Genomic DNA, 12,509 nt, shown 5'->3' with positions numbered 1-12,509 from the left:
GCTTTCACAGGATATTGCATGTAAATGTGTATTGTTAAAATACGAGATGGTTACTTCAATATGTAATAAAATAGGGTTCTCTGCTGTATATATATTCAGGGTTAAAAAAACTCTAGTGGCAGATTTTGCTTACCCAAGTCTTATTAACCCATGCTTAGGTCAATAAACACATTTAAAAATGTTTTTACATATAATTTTGAGCACTATAAGTTAAAGTAAAAAATGGCCAAGGTGGTTTATGTAAACGACCGCTGTTGTGTAGCACATTGATGTAGTAATGTGATGTGGATGCCACATGCATCCCTGTATAGTACTTATTACATAGGCATGCCCTGTTTTGGGAGATTGGTTAATGGGGGCATTGCTTGGTAAAGTGTTGTGCCAATTGCATAACAACACCGCTAAAGGCTTGAGGTCATGGAAGAAATCTGTCATTGAGTTACAGTCATATCTAGAAAATTTCGCCTCGGTCAAAATCAGACTTGTGCTGTGATTGCAAATCATACTGGAAATCCTGATTCCCTTTTCAGCACTGTAAATTCCCTCCTGTATCCTCAGAACGTGACTCCCTGCAATAGTCATCACTGCTGGTTCTGACGGTGGCTTGAGAGAAATTGCATTCATTTGGGAGCCACAATCAGACGGGCCTGGTCCTTGAGCCCATGTGATTTTGGGTCAGAAATGATAAGGCTGTTTTGGGAACCCAGAAATTGTCCACCAGCCAAGTTTGTGAACTGAACTGGCTTACTTTCCTGTAACCTTGAAATTATGCATCGGTGTAGAACCTCTCACCTGAGGCTGAAAGAGTTTTTACAGTGCACCAGAGTACAGGTTTCCCTCACTTGGAGGGTTCGGTTTGTGTGATTTTTGCATACATGCGGCCAATCTATTTCTATCCAAAGTTCGCTATATGCGGTTTGAGTTTGCTCTTGTGCGCCCTTTTGTTTTTGCCACGCATCTACCGAATAGAGCGAGGGAAACTTGTACCATCCATTGAATAAAAAATAAATCTTGAAGTTTGTAAATTTGCAGAGAAGTGCAATGCTGTATATTTAAATGGACATTACGATGTTAATGAATTTGGTCAGGGTAACACAACAATGTATTTATATGAAAGTGAGCCTGAGGTTGGCAGCCACGTTAAATTCCAGACAAAACAAACTGGGCGGCAGTGGTGCAATGGTTATGCTTGTGCCTCGCAGCAAGAAGGGCCTATGTTCGACTCATAACTCGGGTACCGTTGGACATTGCAAACGTTCACAGCTTGTTATAAATGTGTTAAACTGTCAAATAAATATTGGAATGTTACGGTACATCATAAGAAATGCAATTTTATTACTTTTAATATATTTATAGCAGATTTGACTTTATTTCCAAATTCTGAAAATGAATGCAAATGGCCTCCTGTGTAGTGTTGGTTTTTTTCAACGGCAGACCTTCACTCGGGCTAAGCATTATTCCTACAAACACTACTTCAACATGTACAGCAATTTTTCAGTCCATTGCTTGATGAGTGTCTCCACACGCAGCGTAGGTCATTGTGGTTATTTGACCATCCCTCACCACGTTTGTCAGTGTGAGTTCGTGATGGCAGGGAGCGTAGATAGGGGGCCATAGAGGTATAGTACAACAATGGATTTTCCTGCATTGTCCTTTGTTGCCCACTGCGTAGTCCCACAAACATTTCCACCTGTTATGCCTGGTGATATATCCAAGCACACTAAGCTCAAACTTGCTTAGCTTCCAAGATCTGATGAGATCAGGTGTATTCTGGGTGATTTGGTCATTGACACATGTCAATGTTCTACAATTATAGACCGAAGTAAAATTTTTGTTGCCACATTCTCGAGTCATTAATCAGTTTGTTGCGACTGTGAAAGCCAGTACACACTTGCCATTAGTCTGGCCGGAATGTTTGTTACCTTTTGTAGAATCTGTAGTTTTTTTTCTTTGACTTAATTGGAGGTGACATCTGAAAGGGCCTAATCAGGAGGCTTGTCTTTCCCTTACAGCTGCGTCTTAACAGCATCAAAAAGCTGTCGACCATCGCCCTTGCTCTTGGAGTGGAGAGGACGCGCAGTGAGCTCATCCCCTTCCTGACCGGTGAGCACATGCGTAGATGGCTGCTATTACCATGCATTATGTGTAATGTTACAGTGTAATAACATGTGGCCAAATGACATGTTTTCTTTGGCCACGGTGCCTGGAAACAGCCCGAGACGCCAGTGGTGACCTTGACAGAAAAGTCAAAAACGCTCGAGGGATGATTGAATCTCGCCCTGTTCCCGTGTGGAGTGCACCAGGTGTTTCAGATGTGATGAATTGAACGAACATTAGTTTTCCATGTAATTCATGTCTTATGCATTGGCTACATTATACTTGGGGTTGCTCTTGAAAAATCCGTGGTTAATTCGAGCATTAAATTGCAACCAGGTTCAAATTTTTTGAATGCTCTTGTTTGGAAATTTCTCTTTTTTCGTTTTTGGAGTTGTAAGACCTCATGAGACTTCCAGAGTTTAATTTTAATGTAAAAAAAAATCAGTTGAAGTCATGTGTTTAACTAATATTCTTTTGGCATTACAACTGATTACCAGCTATGGATATGTTGTAAATTCCAGTCTTTTAACCATGAAATACGTTTATTGCTTGCAATATGTTCCTTTTTAAAACGTAATCTTTAAGCCTGCACTTTCTTGTGACAGTGTGTGGTGCCATTTTGATCTTGTCCCTTTGACCCCATTCTTTCTTTTTGTTGTGAGTAGCAAACAAAAGTAACTAAATGATACCAGGGGAACGCTTGGCATTGTTTACACCTCGGTTCACCATACATGATGGTGAACAAAAGTCCACTCTAAAATATTATAGCTTTATAGTCTAGACACCCTGTAACCAATTTGTATTGCGCCAAGGTTGCTGTTCACTCGTGTTATGAATGTTTGAAAGAGGACAGGCTTGCGAATGTCGTATCAGTCATTTTAAGAGTGTACTGCAGTCTCTGTAGCTGCACTAAGTTCTGTTGAGTGCCATATAAAGTCTTGTGTTACATCACCAAATACCTTAGCTGTTCCATTACATATTCAATGTAAGTTCTTAATGTTTCAACAAAATATGTTTGTACAAGCATGAACAGTTGTGTGATGTCAACTTGGCAAACAGTAGTAATTGCAGAGTTCATGCATGGCAAATGTAATATGGAGTGCAGATTGTCAAAATTAGTAGAGATATTAAACAGGACTACATAAGTTCCTTGACCACTCAGGAGTACGTTGAGAATAACGCTTTTATTTTACTCCTTTTGCAGCCGTTGGCTAATGAAATATCATATTCTTGGTTCTTTCGTTAAAGTCACGTAGAAGGGAAATAATAAAATAATACGAAAGCTTTAAATAAAATTTTTATGAAATATCATTACAGAGATATTGTTAGGCTCCTGTTTATAGTTGATCTTATCCTCTGCTAGGTTTTATTTAACTGTCGGGCATAGTACAAATGGGTGTTTACAGTTGCAAACAAAAAATAATACACGTTAATGTTCTAGGATTACACGATAGATATATCTTAAATGTGCCCTGTGTGAGTTTGTCAAGGTTTGAAACAAGTTTTTGTTGGATTTCATTTAGTTAATATTTCCAACGTGTTTGGTTTTTGAGAGTTTTATTTTGTTATTTTTAAACATGTAAGCACTGATTTAACATTTGCAGATAACTATTTTCAGGTGGAGAAAGCCACTCCAATACGTGAATTAAATGTTAACACTGAAAGGTGTCTTTAGCCTGTGATCAAATCGCCCAGTGTCGTAAGATGTCTTAAGCTAAGCCAGGTTGAGTTTGTAGAACCCTTGAACGGGTGACCACCATGAATAACCACAGGGCTATGTAAGCAGAGGAAAGTGCACAAACAAATCATTGATGGGCTGTACCATTATCCAATGTCTATCCTCACTTTCACCAACCCACACTGAGCAGCACGGTAAAGAGTGGTCCAAAAAGCCTTGCACCCCCACATGATGTGGGGAGGGCCCTCATTCAGTAACTTTCTGACCCGCCACTACTGGACATCTCTGAAAAAGAGCTTTATAGATCATCGGATTTCTCAAATGAATAGATTCTGATTATTTGCATGTACGCGTATCTTCATGTCTTTTTCAGTATTTTCTGCAGTTTTTCCATTGGATCAAACCGTTTTAGAAACGTGTTGCCGCTTGTTGCAATGAGTTTGTTTAACCGTACATTTTTTGTTACAAAAGAAGAACGTGTCAATTTGAGGATTGCCTCATGGTGACATTTTGTGGGACCAACTCCGTTATCCAAGTACATGCCCAGGCACCCGTCTGCATGCACCCATTTTGCCTTTGTGTGAACCGTTGTCCTCATTTCATTCGTGCCGCATTTCTGACGTGCGTTGCTCCAGGTGGTCTCTCTAACTGTGCAGTTTGCATCACAGATTGACGCAAGTACATAATTGAGTGCATCTGACCGTGAAATGAGGCAGCGAGCTTGCCTGCGGAATGGAGTGGAGGGTTTGTTTTGGACGTGTTTTTTGCGTATTTTCCCATCTGTTATATGTATATTGTAGACTTGCATAGGCACAAAGGAATGCTGTTGACTTTTGCACTTGTGAAAGACCTTTTTACTGCCTCTAATTCATGTTACAGGTGTGATAACTGTAATCAAAATATCGTTCTAGTTAGTGCTGTTACTTTGCTGCAAGAACTGTGATGCATCTGTTGGTTTTTTCCATGTTAAAATCTCCATTAATCTTACAGGGATTTTATCATGAAAGATGTGCCCACTAAAACATGTCCTTTGCCATTCTTTTGCAAATGTAGCTTTGCAAGGCTTAGCTTATGCTTAATGTAGCTAAGCATTATCCTACGTAAGTATTCCTTATTCCAGATCGCCAGAATGTCGATTCTGACTGTTTCCTGGTGGCCAATATCTCAATTTGAAATGTGTTATCAATGCCTAGTGTGCAGAATTGGCCCAATTCCACCCTGGTGTTCTAGTGTTGTGTTCAGTCAAAAAAGGAAGGCCCACAGCCTACATAAATATCCTAAGCATCCTGCCCACACACACGAGTGATCAGGATGTACAGAGGATGTATGGGTATAGCCATGTACATGTAGCTTCCCTGTCTATATATATGTAGTGAGTCCAACTGAGTCACAGACGTTGTCTTGGGAGCAACACTATATACTTCAGTAACTCAACATAACACAACCTACATTTGGGTGCTGAACGCCCATCTAGCCACGCTACGGCAGAACTAGACACGGTTCGCTATCCCGGCCCGGACCACAAGCTGGGTCCCGGACCGCGTGGCTAGAGGCTTCTTTTACCCGACGTGGATCTTCATCACCAGCAACACAAAGAACCCCTCGCCCCTCGCGGGGCCCTGTTATATCTGCTGGGGCTGGCTCTGCCCCTCGCCCCACCCACCTTCTAGATCTCTCTGGCTCTTTCCCGAAGGCTCCCAAGAGCTCTTTAATACCACATGACCGCCCAGCGGCCCCGTCCACCGGTGGCCCCCCTCCAATATTATCCGGTCACGTGTCAGCTGGTCAACCAGCGTATCATGCCCCAACGTAACCCTGGCTGGCTGACGCTCCCTCTCGCTCCCTCACGGCACACTGTACGTGGTGCCTCCGCGCTGACCAGCCCTCACCCAAGCCCCGCTAGGGCTGGTACTACGCCCAGTAAGCAGGCTACACGTAATGCCAACACATTATCCGCCGTGGCTTCGTAAACCCAGCACCACACAGTGACATACACAGTCGCTACATATATATAGCCAAGGCTGTATATACATGGATTGTACCCCTTGTATACGATGCAAGGCTGCCGTCAAGGCTACATAGACACGTAGCTACCCTGTGTATATACAGTATGAGGCTTTGGCCAAGGATACATGTACATGAATTGCCCTGTGTATATATTAGGCCGTACACTTAGATGCTCTTTGTATAGCCTTTGCTTAGTCCTTTCATTCATGGATCTTGGCGGTTTAATAGCTCGTATTGGCCCCAGTATCGGTCAATCTGTATGAGAATCATCATTGAAATATATTACATCGGTATCGACCATATGATTCCACTTGGCCTGCCAGACCCCATGGACCCTCCCTTCTTGCCTGAATGCCCTGCAGAGCTCCGAGTAGCCAGACCCATTATGATGCCTCGATTCCTTTAAGTCCCCAACCCTTCTTCTTGGTTCTTTCGGTAAAGTCACGTAGAAGGGAAGTAATAAAATAATAAAAATAAAACATAATAAAATAATTTTCACGACGTTTCGGCCACAACGCAAGTATCCGTCCTCAGGTGAAAACCAGCAACTCTGATAAGCAAACATGATCTCTCTAAAAAACGGGTGTTTGTTTTTTGTGTTCTGCATGAATGCGCCGATTATAAAATCGCACAGAATAGATTCGATCTTGCTAGACCTCGGAAGCGAAGCAGTCATGATCCTTGATAGTACTTGGATGGATGACCACCATTCATAACGGGTATTATAATCTGCGATTATATGGTGGGCAGCAGAGGCCACTGCGTAAAAATGTTTTGTACTTTTATTTTTATGGCTCCCACTAATGTTCCTCTTCTCTACTTAATCCCAGTGGCGAGCTTGGTTGAGGTATGGTTGAATAATCTCTGCAATCCATGCAGCATAGGGAGGCCCTTGCCCAGCAGTGGATTGACAAAGGGCTTTACATGTATATGCATGAATGCATCAAAACATAAAAAGGGATTTTCATAAATCCAAAAGTTTCCATATGCAAGCCATTAAAGTTAAGATTTCAAAAATTGTATGTTATGAGATCTACCAATTTCAGTCATTTATGAACAAATGCAGCCTTGTTTGATTAAAGTGTTTGGCGTCCTTTTTTACTGTGTGAGGTTATTCCGAGCTAGTTAAAGATTTTGTGGTGCTGGATTTAGCTTATCTGTAATCCTTGAATTACAGGGAAACCGAATACGTTGACTGCTTTGCTGTGTTCCATGGTACACCCGCACATTAAATAATGACGTAAATGCAGAATTACTGGTCTGAGGAGCATAGCACTTCTTGTTATCATTGGGTCCTGATTTAAGGCAGCTCTTTCTGGGGAAGAGTCATTGTCTGCTTCTAGATGCAACCATCAGCAATATTCTTGGCCACTATACCTGTATATCGTGTTTAGTGACATTTGTTTAAAATTAAATTCTAAAATGTACGTATGATGGGGGTGTTTGCTTAAATTTCAAGTAAGTTATCTGAAGAGTATGCTGTTTGTGAAGCTCACATGTTTTAATAAAAGGTGTTGAATAAAATATTTATTATCCTTGAATTACATTTCTATGTTAGAATTGTGCTTGGATCAAGGTTTCATTCGCATTTCATTCTCACTAATTTTTGCGTGCAGCTTTTGATCATTTTGTCTATATTCGATGCTTTTCTTTGCAGGAAGGTCACACGTCTGAATATTTGCACGTTGATCCAAAACATCATTATTGTGTTGAAGTGGATTATGTTTGCAGCTGATGGCCGTCCTGGCCCTGTTGTATTTTGTCTTTGTGCAGACACTATCTATGATGAGGATGAGGTGCTGCTGGCTCTGGCTGAGCAACTGGGCAGTTTCACCACGCTGGTCGGAGGGCCCGAGTATGTGCATTGTCTGCTGGTGAGCACCATTCTTGTTGTCCCTGTGTGCTAGGAGCTCATTTTCTTCTGCCTGCCTGTACCATAGCATATTATCCTTTCTTACTGTTTGGAAACTATGGGGCTGCCTTGTGTAAATGGATGAATTCGGTGCAGATTTCGCTCAGCGTGATGTGGCTGAGGTGGGTTTAAGATAGCCGTGTGTGGCTGTCGGGATCTTCAGAAAGAGACCAGTGTCTCTGGTGGAAAAATCTGCAACTGTTCTGTGAATCTGTAATGACAGATTGGCAATATCGAGTGCTCAGGCATAGCAGTGCAAGGCATATGCCGAAATCTGTACAACTCGATGTCAAACGAGCTGAACATGTAGATTTCTAGAATGGGAACGACAGTCTCTCATTTTTTCTTGTCCCCCTTAAAGGATTTGAGTCCAAGGTGTTTCAGATGGGCTGTCGTAGCCTCGACATGGAAGTCACCTCCTGAGCCAACCAGCTCTTTGAACTGACTTTCATGTAATGTAATTATAAATACAATCACCATATGAATGTAAGGCGCAGCATTAATACACATAGTTTGTAGTGTGCACCGATGTAAAGCGAGACATTCACTTGTGCATAAATTTGTATATATTATTCCTATTGATTTACACTGCCATTCTACCAAAACTTAACTAATGATGAGTCCGATGCAAAGATGACGATAGACATTTGGGTTTTTGGTAGCGAAAGTTCCATACGTATTTTTGTCATTATTTTGATGAGTTAATATTTCATGCGTTTGATTCTTTTTTTTGACCTTAAGGTATTAAATAAAACCCTGTAAGCAATTCACAATCTACTTTGGCTAATTGGAATGTTTGGCATCTGCTGTGTGAGATAAAAAGCAGTGGATTAATTAGCACTGTCAGTCCAATTTAAACTCCCTGTAAGGCTCGGTTGCTTTTAATCCAAGTGTACCTTGTGACTTGGTTACTGATGCATTTGTCAGTCTCTTTCTGCATTTGCTTATTTACCTTAAAAAAAATAAAACCCAAGGTGATGAATGGAAGAGTTGAAAGCCCACTGAAACAAATGTGCCACAGGCATTACTTATCTGACCAATCAGTTTGAAAAGTCGTATAATTAACAGTGATAATGTTTTGTGATATGCAGCTTCAATATCAGAAAAGGTTTAAACAGTAATTTAAAATCAAATTGATTCACCTGAAAGTTGCCCTAAATTGCGCAGTGATTTTTTGAGAAGGCATATTTTGCTTCCTAATTTATGCCATTTTAAGCTTTTAAGACATTTTGCACTGAGAAAAAACAAATCCAGAATCCGACTCCCATGAGTGTTAACTTGGCCCGAATTAGGTTCTTCTGAATTGAAGGGATGTGAAAATGTTTATTCGGTCTTTCAATTGGATGAAATCCATTGATCCGAAACCAGGATCAATTGCCTGCAAGGGAATAGCTTTTTTTGCAATGATTACGAGTGTGGATATAGAATATTTGGATCCTAACACTTGCATGCAATTCTTTACTTGGAAGATGTCTATCATGGTACCTTGACCATTGCCAGACACGACAGTGGATGCATTGAAATGATCAGAGAGCTTCAATGGTGAACACACTGGCCAAAAGGCTCTTTATTAGATTCCGCCTGGATAGGCAACATGTTTGATAGTGAACATAAACATTCTAGTACATGTACTCCTTAAGAAGTGTCAAAATATAATTCTAATGATGTTCCTTTCCAGACATGTAAAAAAACATTTCTAATATGAGCACATTTTCAAAGCCAGTTTCTTCACGTAACTTTTTTGGCAAACATAAAAATGAATGTGGATAAAGATGGCATGGTAGCCTAGCGAGAGAACGTGCCTAAATGACGTCCACCATAGAGATGAAGTGACAAAATCGCTTCTTGTAAAAGTGCTCCTCAAGTTGGAAGATTACATCATCGCATGACCGTAAGCGATGGCAACGAAGTGTTCAGGCCTTAATCCCATCACCGGATCAATTGATTGATGATGCGGCTCGTAGCGTTGTTCACGGCACCTGTGGGAGGCTAACGGGGATGCGCGTGGGTGTGTGCGAGCAGCCTCCGCTGGAGAGCCTGGCCACGGTGGAGGAGACGGTGGTGAGGGACAAGGCGGTGGAGTCGCTGCGGGCCATCTCTGCCGAGCACTCGCCCGCAGACTTGGAGGCTCACTTCGTGCCGCTAGTGAAGCGCCTGGCGAGTGGCGACTGGTTCACGTCCCGCACTTCTGCGTGCGGCCTCTTCAGTGTGGCCTACCCCAGGGTCTCCAATGCCGTCAAGGCCGAACTCCGGCAGTGAGTGCTTTGTGCGCGTGTGGTCGTGTGTGTGTGTGTGTGAAAGCCTATTCCGTGGCTTGTAGCTAAAGCGGCGATTACCCTTACTGACGCCCAAATCATTTGCTGGGTCACACACAAGCACACGCAACGCTCTTGCCGATGCAAGACGCTCTAAAATTATAAAGTGTTTCCAGGTAGAAAAAAAAATCCCCTCTTGCAGTGTGGATAAGATGCTTGTAGTGACGAATAAATATTACTTGTGGGCCATTTCGAGTTGGTAAACCTCGTGGATCGGTGGCTCACATGAATTAAGGTTACAAACTATCCATTCCGTGGGCAATAGGTTACCCACTACTACACTAAAGGAAGCTGTTAAACAATACATATCTCTTAGCATGTACAAATGCAACTAAGATTTAAGTCCCAATCTGACACAAGCTCTGTTAATGAGAAAACAGACTTTGCACTTAAGTTCAAGTGCGTCATTATGGCAACTGAGTGTCACTCCCGTAAGTATTAAGACGATTTCAACTTGCATGACTGATTTACAAGCCGTTATTCTCATTAAGGAATCTCTGAACGAATGTCAGAGCACCAAGATATACAGTCGAATTCTATTGAAATGATAATTGATTTTCTATTTGTTTTTTTACTTTGCCTGTTCCTTTAAAAGGTGTCGAGTGGAGGCTCAGTGAGTTGTCCACTGCAGTGAACGGAGCAAAGCAGATTCCAATTTCTAGTAATGGCCAACATCAGCCTAGAGTCGTATCTGAACCAATCCTTTGCCTCACCCTTCCACCCCCCCCACATCCGCAAGGAAGCTGATGCTTTGTCACACAGCCCTCGGAGAGGCCTTTGTCCATCAGTGGATTAACAAATGCCTGTGAATTAGAATGTTTTAATAGCGATGGCGGTAATTGTCCCTGTAACCATTTGTCTAAACGTGCAGATTTGATCACAGCTTCTTGTACTAGCTTCATGTCACAATTAAAAGAAAGCTTTAATAATAATACAATATAGTACAGTTTCTGTTAATGCAATAGTAAGATCCTTAAGACAGTGAAGCCACGCTTCTGCTGAGCATGCCCAGAAACAGCTCGAGTAAATTCGCAGGGATTTTTTAAAATCCTTTATATTAAGTTCGCTTGCTTGCTTGCTTGCTTACGACCGTGCAAATCTTTCGGTCGTTTTTTAACCCACTTCCCGTGATCCAATCGAGCTGACATTTTCCACACAGACTCGTTGTGCGTGACAATTAATTTTCGTGAATTTTTTTTTCCAAAATTTTACATTGTTTAGGGAAAATGTTTTAAATATTTAATTACCAATTGCTTAATGCTGGCAGACAATCATCTGACCCATAGGTGGCAGCCATCTCAAGCCAGAGGACGAGAGGACTCTAGCCGCCACACATATAAAGGATTTAGGGTGAAAAACTTTGTTTTAACGGGTAAATGTTTTTTCTTGTCACGCGCCAAATGTTTGTCCCCTCACCGTGCCCGTTCATCTTTGCCATCGCAGACACTTCCGCAACCTCTGTGGGGATGATACTCCGATGGTGCGACGTGCTGCGGCCTCCAAGCTGGGAGAGTTTGCCAAAGTCTTGGAGATTGACTACATTAAGAACGACGTCATCCCAATGTTCAACAACCTCGCATCCGATGAACAGGTTTCTCAAACAACAGTCATTATATATACACACAAAGGGTGATTGTGACCAGCGGTCCTCCCATCTTCATTTGTATGTCACGTGACATCACCCTACTGTGTCAATAATACACACAGCCTTATTTTAGACGACTTACTCAAGAGCAAGCACATTTTAGCCTCGGTGGTTTTAGGTGGACAAGACCTGAATCACTGTTTGAATGGTTTCACTCTGCCTCAAGGTGACCAACCAATTATTTTGCACTTATCAGGGATAAAATGTTCCTTGCATTCATCGTAAAGCTGCTCACTGTTCCAAATATGCTAATAATGATAACTTAATTTTAATTTGGTCTTTTAAAAACAATTGTTGGGAAGGCAAACATATTAAAACAATTTTTTTTTCCTTTTTATTGGGTTAGCCTCTTGGAGTATGAGAGCAATTTTTTTCAGGAATGGTCCTGCATTGTAAGGTTCGACCAATCTCTTTTTAATGAATGTTTGTTACGTGGGAATGAAACAAGAGTACCCGAAGAAAACTCACGCTAACATGTATACATTACACACAATCCAGCCAGAAAGATTTTCAAGTAAAATTGTGGATTCCTCGTCCAGACGTGTGTTACGGGTTTTGAGTGGTCTCATATTGACACGTACGTGGGTGTGCAGGACTCTGTGCGCCTGCTGGCCGTGGAGGCATGTGTGAATATTGCCTCACTCCTCCCTGCTGAAGACCTAGAGGCCATGGTGATGCCCACACTCCGACAGGCAGCCGAAGACAAGTCATGGCGCGTGCGCTACATGGTGGCGGACAAGTTTAATGAGGTGCCAACCCCTCGCAGAGCGGGATTTCTTAGCATATACAGAGTTTCTTAGGAGTCTGCGATGTCGTGTGTGTGTGTGTATGTATATTGAACTTTTTTCGCACCGT

General features: G+C 41.9%; 1 protein-coding gene across 1 annotated transcript in view; it reads left to right on the top strand.

Moving 5' to 3' along the window:
• PPP2R1A (protein phosphatase 2 scaffold subunit Aalpha) overlaps positions 1-12,509 on the top strand; it is a 30,557-nt gene that overhangs the window by 4,120 nt on the left and 13,928 nt on the right. Inside the window, exons 2-6 of the mRNA XM_061550978.1 lie at positions 2,013-2,103; positions 7,556-7,656; positions 9,717-9,949; positions 11,453-11,600; positions 12,248-12,403. Coding sequence (XP_061406962.1) covers positions 2,013-2,103; positions 7,556-7,656; positions 9,717-9,949; positions 11,453-11,600; positions 12,248-12,403 — 729 coding nt within the window. The remainder of the gene's footprint in view (positions 1-2,012; positions 2,104-7,555; positions 7,657-9,716; positions 9,950-11,452; positions 11,601-12,247; positions 12,404-12,509) is intronic.

This window comes from Lethenteron reissneri, chromosome 13 (assembly GCF_015708825.2).
Source record: "Lethenteron reissneri isolate LAM-NWPU_2019-01 chromosome 13, ASM1570882v1, whole genome shotgun sequence".
NCBI classification, from domain to species: domain Eukaryota; kingdom Metazoa; phylum Chordata; class Hyperoartia; order Petromyzontiformes; family Petromyzontidae; genus Lethenteron; species Lethenteron reissneri.
This window is presented reverse-complemented; position numbering and strand designations above follow the sequence as displayed.